Consider the following 17,509-nt stretch of genomic DNA (forward strand, 5'->3'; position numbering starts at 1 on the left):
CTCCATTCTTCCTTGCTACCCTCTATCCTTCCTTTCTTCCTTTCTTCCAGACAAGTATTCCTGAAGTTCATTCCACTTCCACCCAGATTGGCACTCGGGATTGTACATCCTTGTATGACTGTACTAATAAGATGACATTTAATTACATAATATCACAGGGACTGGAGTAAAAGTTCAGTGTGCTCTGTAAAGTGATGCAGATAGATCAGTGTATATTATAAGGGTAGGCGATGCAGATAGATCTGTGTGTATGATGGGGGTAGGTGGTGCAGATAGATCAGTGTGTATGATGGGGGTAGGTGGTGCAGATATATATGTGTATATTATAAGGTTTGGGGTACAGATAGATCAGTGTATATGATGAAGGTAGGTGGTATAGACAGATCAGTGTATATGATGGAGGTAGGTGGTACAGATAGATCAGTGTATATTATAAGGGTAGGTGATGCAGATAGATCAGTGTGTATGATGGGGGTAGGTGGTGCAGATAGATCAGTGTATATGATGAAGGTAGGTGGTATAGACAGATCAGTGTATATGATGAAAGTAGGTGGTGCAGATAGATCCATGTATATGATGAAGGTAGGTGGTGCACATAGATCAGTGTATATGATGGAGGTAGGTGGTGCACATCGATCCGTCTATATGATGGGGGTAGGTGGTGAAGATAGATCAGTATATATGTTGGGGGTAGGTGGTACAGACAGATCAGTGTATATGATGGAGGTAGGTGGGGCACATAGATCCAGGTATATGATGGGGGTAGGTGGTGCAGATATATCAGTGTATATGATAAGGGTAGGTGGTACAGATAGATCTGTGTATATGATGAAGGTAGGTGGTGCAGATAGATCAGTGTATATGATGGAGGTAGGTGGTGCAGATAGATCAGTGTATATGTTGGCAGTAGGTGGTATAGACAGATCAGTGTATATGATGGGGGTAGGTGGTGCAGATCGATCTGTGTATATAATGGAGGTAGGTGGTGCAGATAGATTCGTGTATATGATGAGGGTAGGTGGTAGGGATAGATCTGTGTATATGATGGAGGTAGGTGTTGCAGATAGATCCGTGTATATGATTGGGGTAGGTGGTGCAAATAGATCTGTATACTGTATATAATGCAGATGAGTGGTGCAGATAGATCTGTGTATATAATAGAGGTAGGTGGGGCAGATAGGTTCATGTGTATGATGAAGGTAGGTGGTGCAGATAGGTTCTTGTATATATGATGGAGGCAGGTGGTGCAGATAGATCAGTGTAAATGTGGGGGGTAGGTGGTGCAGATAGATCCGTGTATATGATGGAGGCAGGTGGTGCAGATAGGTTCATGTATATGATGAAGGCAGGTGGTGCAGATAGATCAGTGTATATGTGGGGGGTAGGTGGTGCAGATAGATCCGTGTATATGATTGGGGTAGGTGGTGCAAATAGATCTGTATACTGTATATAATGCAGATGAGTGGTGCAGATAGATCTGTGTATATAATAGAGGTAGGTGGGGCAGATAGATCCGTGTATATGATAGAGGTAAGTGGTGCAGATAGGTTCATGTGTATGATGAAGGTAGGTGGTGCAGATAGGTTCTTGTATATATGATGGAGGCAGGTGGTGCAGATAGATCAGTGTAAATGTGGGGGGTAGGTGGTGCAGATAGATCCGTGTATATGATGGAGGCAGGTGGTGCAGATAGGTTCATGTATATGATGAAGGCAGGTGGTGCAGATAGATCAGTGTATATGTGGGGGGTAGGTGGTGCAGATAGATCCGTGTATATGATGGAGGTAGGTGGTACAGATAGGTTTGTGTATATGATGGAGGTAGGTGGTGCAGATAGATTTATGTATATGATGGGGGTTGGGGGTGCAGATAGATCCGTGTATATGATGGAGGTAGGTGGTGCAGATAGATTTATGTATATGATGGGGGTAGGTGGTGCAGATAGATTTATGTATATGATGGGGGTAGGTTGTGTAGATAGATTTATGTACATGATGGGGGTAGGTGGTGCAGATAGATCAGTGTATATGATTGAGGTACTGCAGATTCATATACATGATGGAGGAAGGTGGTGCAGATAGATATATGTATATGATAAAGGTAGGTGGTGCAGATAGATATATGTATATGATAAAGGTAGGTGGTGCAGATAGTTTTATGTAAATGATGGAGATGAGTGGTGCAAATAGGTTCATGTATATGATGAAGGTAGGTGGTGCAGCAAGATCCATGTATATGATGAGGGTAGGTGGTGCAGCAAGATCCATGTATATGATGAAGGTAGGTGGTGCAGCAAGATCCATGTATATGATGAGGGTAGGTGGTGCAGATAGATCAGTGTATATGATGGGGGTAGGTGGTGCAGATAGATCCATGTATATGATAGAGGTAGGTGGTGCAGATAGATCCGTGTATATAATGGAGGTAGGTGGTATAGATAGATCAGTGTATACAGCGGTGGTACTTGGGGGGAGGGTGGTGCATATAGATCAGTGTATATGATGGAGGTAGGTGGTGCAGATAGAGTCATGTATTTGATGGAGGTAGGTGGTGCAGATAGATGGAGGTAGGTGGTGCAGATAGATGGAGGTAAGTGGTGCAGATAGATGGAGGTAAGTGGTGCAGATAGATCCCTGTATATGATGGAGCTGGGGGGTGCAGATAGATCCGTGTATATGATGGAGGTAGGTGGTGCAGATAGATTTATGTATATGATGGGGGTAGGTGGTGCAGATAGATCCGTGTATATGATGGGGGTAGGTGGTGCAGATAGATTTATGTATATGATGGAGGTAGGTGGTGCAGATAGATTTATGTATATGATGGGGGTAGGTGGTACAGATAGATCAGTGTATATGATGGGGGTAGGGGGTGAAGATAGATTTATGTATATGATGGAGGTAGGTGGTGCAGATAGATCCTTGTATATGATGGAGGTAGGTGGTGCAGATAGATTTATGTATATGATGAGGGTAGGTGGTACAGATAGATTTATGTATATGATGGAGCTGGGGGGCGCAGATTGATTTATGTATATGATGGAGGTAGGTGGTGCAGATAGATTTATGTATATGATGGAGGTAGGTGGTGCAGATAGATTTATGTATATGATGGGGGTAGGTGGTACAGATAGATCAGTGTATATGATGGCAGTATTCCAGATTCATATATATGATGGATATCCCAGTCTCTACTACACCATGGGTGCTCAACCTGTGGCCCTCCAGCTGTTGCGGAACTACAAGTCCCATAATGCCAAGTCATGCTCATTCATACCTGTCAGCCTTGCAATGCCTCATGGAACTTGTAGTTCTGGAACAGGTGGAAGGCCACAGGTTGAGCTCCCATACTCTGCACTCTCACACCTACAATCCCCTTAGAACTGAATATAAAGTCTGGGGTGACCGGTGACCAGGGGGGGTCTGTGTGCCAGGGGAACTCCAGGGGCGTGTGACCCGGTGATGGAATTTAGGAAGCAGAAATGCGGTCAGGAATGTGGTCCTGCCTTGCATGCTCTTTGCTCACCTCCCTGGCTTTGTACAGCCACAGGGCTTCCTCCTGGGCCAGTATGACACGGCAGCGGCCTATTGTTAGCTCACACGGGTGACATTACACACAGCGACTCCTGTGTAAAATGCACTTTTATTATGCGTCTGTACATGTCATCCAGGCGGGGTCCCCACTCCCATCGTCTGAGGATTGTTCTCTGTGCAGTGAATGGCTCGGCCTTGTTCTCACACTTCTAGTCAGACTGTGAGAAAAGTCTAACATTTCACTGCATGGAAAGGAGCAACCCGATATCTCGCCCCAGATCCCACGTCTGGTGGGGAAGCAAATATCGCAAATCCGGATTTATTTACACCCGGAAACTGCTAAAGACCGCGATCAGTTTTCACTCTTTCTTTTATGTGTCTATTACATTTAATAATGGTCTCAGTTGGGTTCAGATTAAATTTCATAATTTTTGGATTTTAAGACGATCTTCACCATCACCCTGCAAACCGAACTGCAAAATCCCTCATCCCTGTCTATTGTCTGTCTGTATATTGTGTCTGCCAATCTATCTGTCTATATCTGAGCCAATCTTCCTTTCTTTTACCGCCTCCTCCTCCTCCGCTCTGTTCTTCTTCCTTACCTGTCTTCCTTCTCTCCCATATTCTACCCTTCCTTCTTCCTTCCTCCTTTCCTTTCTTTTGTCCTTTCTTCCTTCTTTCTTTTTTTTTTCTTCCTTCCTTACTTTCTTCACTTTTTTTTCCCCTATCTTTCGTTGCTTTTCTTCCTCTAACTTTCCTTCCCTCTACTGTTATTTCCTTCTACCTTTCCTTTCCTTTCCTTCCTTTCCTTCCTTTCCTTTCCTTTCCTTTCCTTTCCTTCCTTTCCTTCCTTTCTTCCTAAAGCCTCGTACACACACAACGATTATCGGCCAACCGATCATCCGTCTTTTGTCCAGAGTGGTGTTTTGTTGGTTGGAATGTGCCTAGACTGCACACGAATTTTCTCGCCCAACAAAATTCTACTTTAGAAGTGATGTCATGTGTTGGTTTGCTTTCTTTGTGTTCTTTCTTCACTGAGCATGCCCAGTCTTGCTCATCAGATTTTTCCCTGTCGAAATCTGTACTGACTGCACAAAAATCGGCCGTGTTTTGACGGCCAACAAAAATTTTATAGCCTGCACACCAGAATTTTTTCGGCCGAAAAGTCGGAAGTCGGTTGTCAGAAGCATCATACTAACAAGCCGACAATCGGCAGATCAGTCGTCGGACGAAAATTCCCTGCCGATTTTCGACGCTTGTGTACGAGGCTTTACTTCCTTCCTTCCTCCCTCCCTTCCTTCCTTCCTTCCTTCCTTCCTTCCTTCCTTCCTTCCTTCCTTCCTTCCTTCCTTCCTTTCTTCCTTCCTCCTTTCTCTCCTTTCCTTCCTTCCCTGCCGCCTTTTCCCCTTTCCTTCTCTCTTTCCTTTCTTCTTTTCTACTAACCTTCCTCTTTTTCCTTCTTTCCCTTTTTCCTTCCTTCTTTGCTTCTTGCCTTCCTTCCTTCCTTTCTTTCCTTTGTTTCCTTCTTTATTTCCTTCCTTTGTTTCCTTCTTTATTTCCTTCCTTGCCTCCTTTCCCCCATCCTTCCATTGTTTTACCTTCATTATTTTCTTCCTTCCTTCCCTGCCCCCTTTTCCCCTATCCTTCTATCTTTCCTTTCTTCTTTTCCGCTAACTTTCCTTCCTCTTTTTCCTTCTTTCCCTTTTTCCTTGCCTTCCTTCCTTCCTTCCTTCCTTCCTTCCTTCCTTCCTTCCTTCCTTCCTTCCTTCCTTCCTTCCCTCAATCCATGCTTCCTTCTTTCTTTCTTTCTTTCTTTCTTTCTTTCTTTCTTTCTTTCTTTCTTTCTTTCTTTCTTTCTTTCTTTCTTTCTTTCTTTCTTTCTTTCTTTCTTTCTTTCTTTCTTTCTTTCTTTCTTTCTTCTCCTTAAAGCCGTATCAAAGGCGGCTCATAGGCAACCATTGATTTTGAATAGAGGCAGAAAAACGCTGCCAAAAGCTAATGAGGCCAAACGCGCATTAACGCCAATGGGAAAGGCTACTAAAAGCACATTTTTACAACTGCTTTTTCCTGGTGTTGGTAGTGGGTCTGCAGCCCGTTTTTTCTAACGCCCTGTGTGCATGAGGCCTTGCAGTGACAGAATATCTTTAAAGTGTTACTAAACCCACAACAGTAAAGTCAGTCTGTAGATGCAGAATAGCATGTTTGGTGCACTCACAGTGTAACTTAACCACTTGCCGACCGGTCTACGTCGCTGGACTCCTCCTCTTGTGGGCGGCGGGTGCGCCGCCGGAGGCTCGCTCCCGCTGTTTTCAGTCACAGCGGGAGTCGAGCCAGGGGAGGAGCGGCGGTGATCACCGCTGCTCTTCCCCGATCGTCGGGGATCGAGTGTGGAAATCCGCCCGCTTGTGTAAACAAAGCGGGCCGATTTCCTAAGTGACAGGCAGGGTCAGATCACAGGATTCAGCACAGCTGAACCTGTGATCTGTCCCTGTGTCACACAATCCCCTCCCCCCACACACGTTAGTAAGCACCAGGCATACATTAACCCCTTGATCACCAATAAAAGTTAACCCCTTCCCTGCCAGTGTCATTTTTACAGTAACAGTGCATATTTATAGCACTGATTACTGTAGTAATGTCACTGGTACCCCCAAAAGTGTCAAAAATGTCAGTCAGGGGTCCGATCTGTCCGCCGCAATGTCGCAGTCTCGCAAAAAAAATCGCAGATCGCCGCCATTACTAGTTAAAAAAAATAACGATAAAAATGACATATATTTCCCATAGTTAGTAGCAGCGATCACTTTTGCGTAAACCAATCAAAATACGCTTATTGCGATTTTTTTTTACCAAAAATATGTAGCAGAAAACAAATTGGCCTAAAATGTTAAAAAATGTTGATTTTTACATTTTTTGGGGGGGAATTTCATATAAAAAAATTTGAAAAATATTGTTATTTTTTCAAAATTGTCACTATTTGTTTGTTTATAGCGCAAAAAATAAGAATCGCACAGGTGATCAAATACCACCAAAAGAAAGCTCTATTTGTGGGGAAAAAAAAGGATATACATTTTATTTGGGTACAGCATCGCACGACCGCGTAATTGTCCGTTAAAATATTGCAGTGCCGAATCGCAAAATATGGCCTGATCAGGAATGGGGTAAAATCTTCGGGTCTTAAAGCGGTTACAAATACGCTCATTGAGAATTTTTTTGTCAAAGACATGTAGCTAAATACATTTTGGCCTAAATATATGACAAAAATTTAATATATTGGATATTTTTTAGATGTCAAAGTAGAAAAATATTGTTATTTTTTCAAAATCTTCGCATTTTTTTATTAATATCGCAAAAAATAAAAAGCGCAGAGGTGATCAAATACCACCAAAAGAAAGCTCTGTTTGTGGGGAAAAAAAGGACGTAAATCGTTTGGGTACGGCGTTGCATGACCACGCAATTGTCAGTTAAAGTTGCACAGTGCCGAATTGCAAAAAGTGGCCCGGACGTAAGACAGCAAAATCCTCCGGTGGTAAAGTGGTTAAAGAGGAAGTAAACTCCCCCCAAAAAAATGAAAAAAAAAAACCTGTTAAGACAAAGGCATAATGAGCTAGTATGCATTGCATACTAGCTCATTATGAAATACCTTAAAACGAAGCAGTGCCGCCCGCTCAGCGACAGGATGGCCAACATGTCCTGCCGTCCTGCTTCTTGGTTCGCATCCTCCGGCCATCTGATTGGCCGGAGGCGCGATTACATCACTCCCGCGGGAGCCGCCGTTCATGGCACTGGGCTCTGAAGGAACGGCACGGGTGGCCCTTCCTTCAAAGCGCATGCGCCGATGACGTCATCGGCTGCATGCACTGTAAATATCTCCTAAACTGTGCATGTTTAGGAGATATTTATAGCACCTTTAGGTAAGCCTTAATATAGGCTTACCTATAGGTTAAAGTCTTTAAAGTGAGTTTTACAACCACTTTAAGTGATTAATCCTCTGCATTGTGTAAAAATGCACCTTCACTCTGGACAAGTCCAGATAACACACAGTAAGTGTAGTACAGCTGCACATGCTCAGTTTGGCCTCTATTGCTGGAAAGAAAGCTTTCTGGTTTGAGCTGATCTATTCAAGTCACATGGTATTCACATCACACATTTGGGTGTGTATACATATCCAAAATGACAGCCCAGTCCCTCCCTCCTTCTCCATGCCCAACAACTAAAAAAGAACCCAGTGGGTGGGATGTCACATCTTGATTGATAGAAGCTCCACCTCCCATAAAAGTATGAGGACACAGGCTGTAGAGGATTTCAAGAGGCAGTGAAATCTCCTCCTACATGAACACTCTGGACTCAGATGGACACTGCAGAGTATCACATGACCGCAGTATACAGATCAGCTAACAAGATATATAGCTGCAGTATTTTAATATAAAAAGATTTTTTATAAGCTGGGGGGAGGGCTTTCTAACATTTTTTATATAACTGGATTTAGTAACACTTTACATTTTTTACACCATGAAAAAAATAAAATTTTTACAATGTGGTGAATATCAAAGTTCATTATATTTTAGGGTTTGTTGATCATAACTCTTCAAGTGTTACTGTTTGTTATACACAAGATCAGGTTTATAGACTATGTACATGAAGATTTTATCACAAGATGTCTGGCAGAATTGACGGGTATTTTTTTGCATTTATAGAACAGATACTGTATATCTAGACACTTTTAAAGCTGAACCTCAGGACCATTTGTTTTAAATCTATTCTTTAACAGTCAAAAAAAAGATATATATCCACTTTGTGTGCACCAAATGTCTTTACAAACCCAAAAATTATCTTGTAATGTGCTGTGTTGTGCATAGCCTGTGCAGTGAAAAGAGCTGTGGGAGGGGCCCAGCAGGCTCCGCCCAATACAGGCTGCATGCCGAAAAATACAGGAGGGGGAGGAGACCAGACCAGTCACCCTGCACAAGGAGAGAGAGCAGCAGTGAGCGGTCTTTACTACAGAGGGAAATTCTCACACTGGATTACTGCACAGATCTAGAAGAAATACACAAAGCACACTGAGATTCAAGAAAGAATACACACGACAAATTAATTTAGACAATATTTGCTAACTCCAGCGTTCATCTTTTGTGGTATATTTAACAAAGCAAAAGGGAGCAAATAAGCGAATTTCATCGTTAGGGTTTACATACACGTTAAAAGGTATGGATAACAAGGGTTCTGATTGGTTGACAGCCCTGGACTTCATATATATCTAGGATCGAACGCTCCAAAATTGAACTCTTCCTGCCATAATACCTGATTCTGTTCCTGTCCACCTTTGTGTGTTTTAGCTCCTCCTGTTACATTCTCGAAAATATAAAATAAATACAAAGCCAGCAGGGATGCTGGAAACCCCTTCCTAATGGGCACAGTGGGTGAACAGACCTGGAAACTCAGCACGGGGATGGTGGGAACCCCTCCTAATGGGCACAGTAGGTGAAAGGACCTGGAAACTCAGTACGGGGATGGTGGGAACCCCTCCTAATGGGCATAGTAGGTGAAAAGACCTGGAAACTCAGCACGGGATGGTGGGTACCCCTCCCAATGGGCATAGTAGGTGAAAAGACCTGGAAACTCAGCACGGGGATGGTGGGAACCCCTCCTAATGGGCATAGTAGGTGAAAAGACCTGGAAACTCAGTACGGGGATAGTGGGAATCCCTCCTAATGGGCACAGTATTTGAAAAGACCTGGAAACTCAGCACGGGGATGGTGGGAACCCCTCCTAATGGGCACAGTAGGTGAAAAGACCTGGAAACTCAGCACGGGATGGTGGGTACCCCTCCTAATGGGCATAGTAGGTGAAAAGACCTGGAAACTCAGCACGGGGATGGTGGGAACCCCTCCTAATGGGCATAGTAGGTGAAAAGACCTGGAAACTCAGTACGGGGATAGTGGGAATCCCTCCTAATGGGCACAGTATTTGAAAAGACCTGGAAACTCAGCACGGGGATGGTGGGAACCCCTCCTAATGGGCACAGTAGGTGAAAAGACCTGGAAACTCAGCACGGGGATGGTGGGTACCCCTCCTAATGGGCATAGTAGGTGAAAAGACCTGGAAACTCAGCACGGGATGGTGGGTACCCCTCCTAATGGGCATAGTAGGTGAAAAGACCTGGAAACTCAGCACGGGGATGGTGGGAACCCCTCCTAATGGGCATAGTAGGTGAAAAGACCTGGAAACTCAGTACGGGGATAGTGGGAATCCCTCCTAATGGGCACAGTATTTGAAAAGACCTGGAAACTCAGCACGGGGATGGTAGGAACCCCTCCTAATGGGCACAGTAGGTGAAAAGACCTGGAAACTCAGCACGGGGATAGTGGGAACCCCTCCTAATGGGCACAGCAGGTGTAAAGACCTAAAAACTCAACCCAGTGATGGTGGGAACCCCTCCTAATGGGCACATTAGGTGAAAAGACCTGGAAACTCAGCACGGGGATAGTGGGAACCCCTCCTAATGGGCACAGCAGGTGTAAAGACCTAAAAACTCAACCCTCCTAATGGGCACTGTAGTTGAAAAGACCTGGAAACTCAGCCCAGGGATGTCAGGAACCCCTCCTAATGGGCACAGTAGGTGAAAAGACCTGGAAACTCAACCCAGGGATGGTGGGAACCCCTCCTAATGGGCACAGCAGGTGTACAGACCTGGGAACTCAGTACAGAAGTCTCATCCATAGAGTCCCAAATAGACAGAAGAACCTATAAGTTGGTTTACCTACCTAAGATAAATTAATCATTGAAATATCAATTTTGGGTGAATTACCCCCTTAACCACTTCCCATTTACTGCCGCAGGGTGGCTCTCCTGCACAAACCAACGTAGGTCTACGTCGGTCGCGCACAGGAAGCTAGGGGGCGAGCGTGCATCACCGTCTCCCGCCCCCACTCATCAGCGGGGAAGCCGATGCACAGGTCAGGCGGCTCCATGCCCCCCCCCCCAGCTTTAACCACTTCCCGACCCCCCACCGCCTTTTTACTGCGGCAGTGCGGCTCTCCTGCGCAAACTGATGTAGACTCACGTCGGTCGCGCGGGAAGCTAGGGGGCGAGCGCGCGCCACCAGCGGCGTGCTTCTGCCCCCACTCGGCAGCGGGGAAGCCGATGCACGGGTCAGGCGGCTCTGATTGCCGCCTGACACCCACGATCTCTCCCCTACAGCTGACCGTTCTTCTCCCTGGAATGATCACAGAGCCCCTGTGATCCTTCTATATAGGATCGCAGGTCTCTATGGTCATTTCACAAGCCACGCCCCCCACAGTTAGAATCACTCCCCTGGGCTCACATTTAACCCCTTGAGCACCCACAGGGTTAACCCCTTCCCTGCCAGGGTCATTATTACAGTGCTTTTTTTTAGCACTGATTACTGTAGTAATGTCACTGGTCCCCCCAAAAGTGTCAAAAATGTCAGTTAGGGGTCCGATCTGTCTGCCGCAATGTCGCAGTCCCGCAAAAAAATCGCAGATCGCCGCCATTACTAGTAAAAAAAAAATAAAAATTACACAAATCTTTCCCCTAGTTTGCAGACGCGATAACTTTTGCGCAAACCAATCAAAATACGCTTATTGCGATTTTTTTTTTTTTACCGAAAATATGTAGCAGAAAAATTGGCCTAAAATGTTAAAAAAAATTTGATTTTTACATTTTTTTGGGGGTATGTTATAATATAGCAGAATGTGAAAAATATTGGTTTTTTTTTTTTTCAAAATTGTCGCTCTTTTTTTGTTTATAGCGCAAAAAGTAAAAATTGTAGAGGTGATCAAATACCACCAAAAGAAAGCTCTATTTGTGGGGAAAAAAGGACATAATTGTATTTGGGTACAGCGTCGCAAGACTGCGCAATTAGCCGTTAAAGTAATGCAGTGCTGAATCACAAAATAGGGCCTGGTCATTAAGGGGGAAAATCCTTCCGGTCTTAAAGTGATTAATTTATTGACACATTTATCACTGAGAAAAAAAAGGAGATTTATAGTCGCTTTGAAAAATTGTAGTAGCATTACTGAGAAACCTGTTTCCACTTACATAATAACCCAGACCTCTGCAGAGAGACCACTGTTTCCATACAAAGTGCAAGAGTCCATCTCTACAGCATGCTTGCAGGAGACAGGCTTTTCTACTCAAGCTGCGGCTACTTTCTAAAGGAAATGAACTGTTATGTCCCTTTCACACGGGCTGTCAGTTTTTCAGGCGTATCGGATCGGATCCTCGAGTCCCTTCTATGGAGCGGCGGATGTCAGCGGACACATGTCCACTGATACCCGTCGCCGCCCGATCCGATCCTGTCTGCCAAAAACAGACGGATGGTGGTCCTATTTCCCGTCTGTCCGGCGGATCGGATTAGATGGAAATGGACAGGTGGCCCGTTTCCAACCGATTGCCCCATGGAGGAGAGCAGGACTGTCATCCCCCTGCTCAGAGGGGATCAGCGGAGAGATCCCCTACTGAGCAAGCGGATTCTGCTTAGTGGAGGCACCCGTGTGAAACTTTGGTTTTAATGCACATTGAATATTTTTAGCTGATTTAATCTAAAAGTTCAGGTGGACTTTAAGAAATAGACTTTTCTCACATTTAAGGCAATGACAAACGGTTTGCAAATAATTTATTGTTTAGAACATAAATGATCTTTGTTTCCCCTTAATTCATAATGTAAAATGACTTTATTTTGCAGGTTGTCCAGGGATTTATGGTTGGACGGTTGACAAGCTGGTTTTCTGATGAGTCTCTACTGATAATAAGCATGGCGGTTTCTATAGGGGTCGGACTGGGTCTGGTAAGAATGTGTTACTTTGCCTTTTGCACATCTATAGACCAAAAGACCTAAAAAGGAATCTAAAAGTGTTCAGAAAAAGTGTACAGGTGAACTAACACCGTACACCCTCCCAACCCAACAGTGCCTGCTTTACTTACCCCTGGGGATGATGAGCTGTCATTGACCCCCAGAGGTCCCGAGATTGATCTAATAAAGTGCAAGATCACCGTTGTTGCTGGCGGGGTAGTTATTATAATATTACACAAGCCATAAAAAAATAAACACTTCTGCGCTAAATTATGGCACCAGTCTTTTTGGCAAACTCCCTCTAGGTTCCAGGTAAGTTCAGCACGTAGCTCAGGTCTCAGTCTTCTAGGGACCACTTGGCCTTGCTTCCCTCTCCGAGGCGCTCAAAGTCATCAATAGTATTGGAAAATCCTTTTGCTAAAGATGTCCACCTGAGCAGTCTTTGTTCAGTAGATAAGACCATATTCCTGATAGAGGGATCAAACCCAAAAGCGGAGGGGACAGAGGGGACACCCTCGAAACCCGCTAGGATCTGCAGAACTCTGAGACACCTGCTTGGTCTTTCATGAGGAGGGGTATCAGCTTGTCATTCTATTTGAAAGTTGTTATAGGCTTGTTGCTCTGAATTGCTTGTTAGTATATTACTTTTAAACCTCAAATAATATTTATCCCAGTTAATGCTCAAGGTTGGTGCGCCCTCTCCTATTCTTCTGTGCGCATTATAATACAATCTTTGGGATGTAGGAGAGCTGAACCTTATGGAGTTGCATTATAACGCAATGGGTGGTTTACGGTCTGAAAGGCTGCTCACCAGCAACTGTTGGGTCTTGCTGGGCCCCCACAGGAGTTTATTGAAGTTTTAAAAGGATGAAAGCATCACATCAACTGGTATAGACCTTTGTAACTGGCAACGTGTTTCAGGGGATCAGCATTTACCCCTTTATCTGGACTAAAAAGTTGATAATGTAGGCATGTGGATTGGTAAAGGCTTTTCCAATTCAAGTGCCTCCATATCCACTTGACGCCAAATCACGAACATATACGTAATTGGCTTCAAGTGGTTATACTGGGGCTATGACTGCAGCTGTTAGCCATAACCCCAATATTTTTTTTTTTTACAGTCGACAATGCTATTTTATCTAAAAGCAATCCTAGCGGCTGATTAGCGTATCAATTGTATTTGGGTACAGCGTCGCACGTCTGCGCAATTTTCCGTTAATATAACACAGTCCTGAATGGCCTGGTCATTAAGGGGGCAAATCCTTCTGGTCCAGAACTGGTTAAAGGTAAACTATTTCTCCCTTTAATACCGAAGATCGAGCATTGTTTACTCCCACTTGGCACAGTCTGGCCCCCCCTAAACTCTAAACAAGAGTAAAATGGCCCTTTCTTCAGAAAATTCGGGGACCCCTGATCTAGGGTCTCTGCTAAAAAATATATATATATATATATTCAATGTTTGGGGTTTCTAAGTAATTTTCTAGCAAAAAAAAATGCTGATTTTTACTTGTAGACAAAAAGTGTTAGAATAGGCCTGGTCTTCAAGTGGTTATCTGGTTTTTAGCCCTGATGAAAGGGAAGTGCTGAGCCCCTGAAACATGTTGCCAGTTACAAAGGTCTATACAAGCTGATGTGATGCTTTCATCCTTTTAAAACTTCAATAAACTCCTGTGGGGGTCCAGCAAGACCCAACAGTTGCTGGTGAGCAGCCTTTCGGACCATAAACCACCCATTGCCCACCTTTCACAACTATTATAATATTACAGCATAAGGCTAACATTAACCATGTAGGTTGTATGGTGCTTCAAGATTTCCAATGGCAGCCTTGGGTCACAGCCAGAAAAGGACTTGTTGCCATCTTCCGTCTATGGTACATGGAACATAAGGCGCTTCTGTTGGGAAATGTAATCCTCAATGGTGATAGAGAAAGGGGGTGGGGGGGGGTGGGGGTGGGTGAATGGGCTTCCGTGATCAGGGGGTACCATGCTGACACTGGGGCAGCTCCTCTGAATTGGTTTAAGAGACTCCAACTGATAAAGCAAGAAAAAGGAGAAGGCGCCTTTAAGTGCAGCTTGTAATACCTTTATTTGCACACAGAGAATAAAAAACATCATTACTCGGGGTCCATTCCTGACCCTGTGGCTCTATCTTCCTAGGCCGTCCAGCAGCAAGGAGAGACGGTGGAGTAGAGGAGCCCAGCCAAGGGCAGTTTCTCAGTCCAAGGCTGCGATGGGCCGCATGGGGGGGGGGGGGGGGGGGTTAGTAACGTCAGGGGGCGGTGATTTTGTTTCAAGCCAACGCATTAGTGCTCCTTTATCAGACCAATGACAGGATGTCCAGGGCATTTTCTCTTCCTGTCAATGGTCCGACGAAGGAGCACTACTGCGCATGCTCTGAAACGAGTAACAGCCCCCTGACGTCACTACGCCCCGTGCGGTCAACGGGCGAGGTGTGCGTTCCATCACTGCTTCGGACTATGGAACTGCCCCTGGCTGGGCTCCTCTACTCCACCATCTCTCCTTGCTGCTGGACGGCCTAGGCAGATAGAGCCACAGGGTCAGGAATCGACCCAGAGTGATGACGTTACATTCGCCTTCTTGATGCTGGAAGATAGAGCCACAGGGTCAGGAATGGACCCCGAGTGATGACGTTACATTCGCCTTCTTGCTGCTGGAAGATAGAGCCACAGGGTCAGGAATGGACCCCGAGTGATGACGTTACATTCGCCTTCTTGCTGCTGGAAGATAGAGCCACAGGGTCAGGAATGGACCCCGAGTGATGACGTTACATTCACCTTCTTGCTGCTGGAAGATAGAGCCACAGGGTCAGTAATGGACCCCGAGTGATGACGTTACATTCGCCTTCTTGCTGCTGGAAGATAGAGCCACAGGGTCAGGAATGGACCCCAAGTGATGACGTTACATTCGCCTTCTTGCTGCTGGAAGATAGAGCCACAGGGTCAGGAATGGACCCCGAGTGATGACGTTACATTCGCCTTCTTGCTGCTGGAAGATAGAGCCACAGGGTCAGGAATGGACCCCGAGTGATGACGTTACATTCACCTTCTTGCTGCTGGAAGATAGAGCCACAGGGTCAGTAATGGACCCCGAGTGATGACGTTACATTCGCCTTCTTGCTGCTGGAAGATAGAGCCACAGGGTCAGGAATGGACCCCAAGTGATGACGTTACATTCGCCTTCTTGCTGCTGGAAGATAGAGCCACAGGGTCAGGAATGGACCCCGAGTGATGACGTTACATTCGCCTTCTTGCTGCTGGAAGATAGAGCCACAGGGTCAGGAATGGACCCCGAGTGATGACGTTACATTCGCCTTCTTGCTGCTGGAAGATAGAGCCACAGGGTCAGGAATGGACCCCGAGTGATGACGTTACATTCGCCTTCTTGCTGCTGGAAGATAGAGCCACAGGGTCAGGAATGGACCCCGAGTGATGACGTTACATTCGCCTTCTTGCTGTTGGAAGATAGAGCCACAGGGTCAGGAATGGACCCCGAGTGATGACGTTACATTCGCCTTCTTGCTGCTGGAAGATAGAGCCACAGGGTCAGGAATGGACCCCGAGTGATGACGTTACATTCACCTTCTTGCTGCTGGAAGATAGAGCCACAGGGTCAGTAATGGACCCCGAGTGATGACGTTACATTCGCCTTCTTGCTGCTGGAAGATAGAGCCACAGGGTCAGGAATGGACCCCAAGTGATGACGTTACATTCGCCTTCTTGCTGCTGGAAGATAGAGCCACAGGGTTAGGAATGGACCCCGAGTGATGACGTTACATTTGCCTTCTTGCTGCTGGAAGATAGAGCCACAGGGTTAGGAATGGACCCCAAGTGATGACGTTACATTCGCCCATCTTGTAAGTTTTTTAATCTCCATAAAGGTATTCCAAGCTGCACTTAGAGGCGCCTTCTCCTTTTTCTTGTCTCATCTTCCGTCTATGGGTACCCGAATGCAACTTTGACATGCTAATGTATTTTTAGTTCTGCGCTGATTAACTCATCACCGTCTTTCGTGAAGACAGGGCTTGTTTATTTGTACAGATTCTAAAGGTTCCTAATAATACCACAATAACCGTGGCAATAAATAGCACTCTTCTGCGGCACTTCTACAAAGGCGCTCCGAAACAACATCTTGTATTGTTGCTGTAAGGCCAGAAGGAGGAATCCCATTGAGGTCAAAAGCTTTGGCGTTCAAATAGCGGAACTGCAATCACAAGCCGCCTGTCCTAAAGAGATCCGCTGTTTGTGCTGCAGACTGAACAAATAAAGTTTTTATTTTTTCCATTCTCCCATGCTTTTGTCTCAGTAAGTGTCTTGTATTAATAAGGCTGTGTACACAGCGTATTATAAACCTACAACAACTACAACGTGTAGTAACAAATTCTTTATTTCTAGCCAAGAATAATTGTACTCACAAATATTGGGTAAGGAGAAGCAATCTCTGTGTAAACAGAAGACGGAGCTGCCATATTGTTTTAGCGAGCAAACTTTGTTATTTTAGGAGCATCCTTTAAAGTGCCTTTTGTTAATCAGAATAAGTGAAAAATGAAAAGCTGAAGCCTAATCTGATTATATTTTGCCTTCCCCGGTTCTACCCTCCCTGCCGGTGGTATAGCGTGGGTAGGGCCACGGGGGCGGCTGCCCCAGGCACAACATTCTTAGGCCAGGGGCGTAACTACAGGGGTTGCAGGGGTTGCAATCGCTACCGGGCCCCATGCTCCAGGGGGCCCGGTAGCAAACCAGTGGGTGAACTTCCAGGATCGCAAAGGTCACACTTGCGACCGGACCCTGGCATTGCACCACTGTGGGGAGGCCCCAAGATTGCAGGAAGTGGGCCCACAAGATTGCAGGAAGGGGGCCCACTGCAGAACTTGTGAAAGAATCCTGCTGCAGGACCGTAATAAAAGGCCATGCAACGAGTGTAAAGAGCCCCAGGATTAGTGGGAAGAGCCCTGGGCTTGAAGGTAAGGGCCCCGGCCAGGGGTCTGGGGGGCCCTTCATGGTTTCTTGCATCAGGGCCCTGAAGGTTCTAGTTACGCCTCTGTCTTAGGCAGGGGAGGACTGGGCCAGGGGGCAGGGGGGTAATTGCCCCCTGGGCCGCTCTGATGCCCCGTAAAAAGGCTGCACCGCTTCTGCCACAGACATGCC

The 17,509-nt window shown here is 45.6% G+C and overlaps 1 protein-coding gene across 1 annotated transcript in view; it reads left to right on the plus strand.

Moving 5' to 3' along the window:
* SLC67A1 (solute carrier family 67 member 1) overlaps positions 1 to 17,509 on the plus strand; it is a 114,835-nt gene that overhangs the window by 88,308 nt on the left and 9,018 nt on the right. The window contains exon 8 of the mRNA XM_082269921.1: positions 12,238 to 12,339. Coding sequence (XP_082126047.1) covers positions 12,238 to 12,339 — 102 coding nt within the window. The remainder of the gene's footprint in view (positions 1 to 12,237; positions 12,340 to 17,509) is intronic.

This window comes from Pelophylax lessonae, assembly GCF_965119305.1.
Source record: "Pelophylax lessonae genome assembly, chromosome: 10".
Classification (NCBI taxonomy): Eukaryota; Metazoa; Chordata; class Amphibia; order Anura; family Ranidae; genus Pelophylax; species Pelophylax lessonae.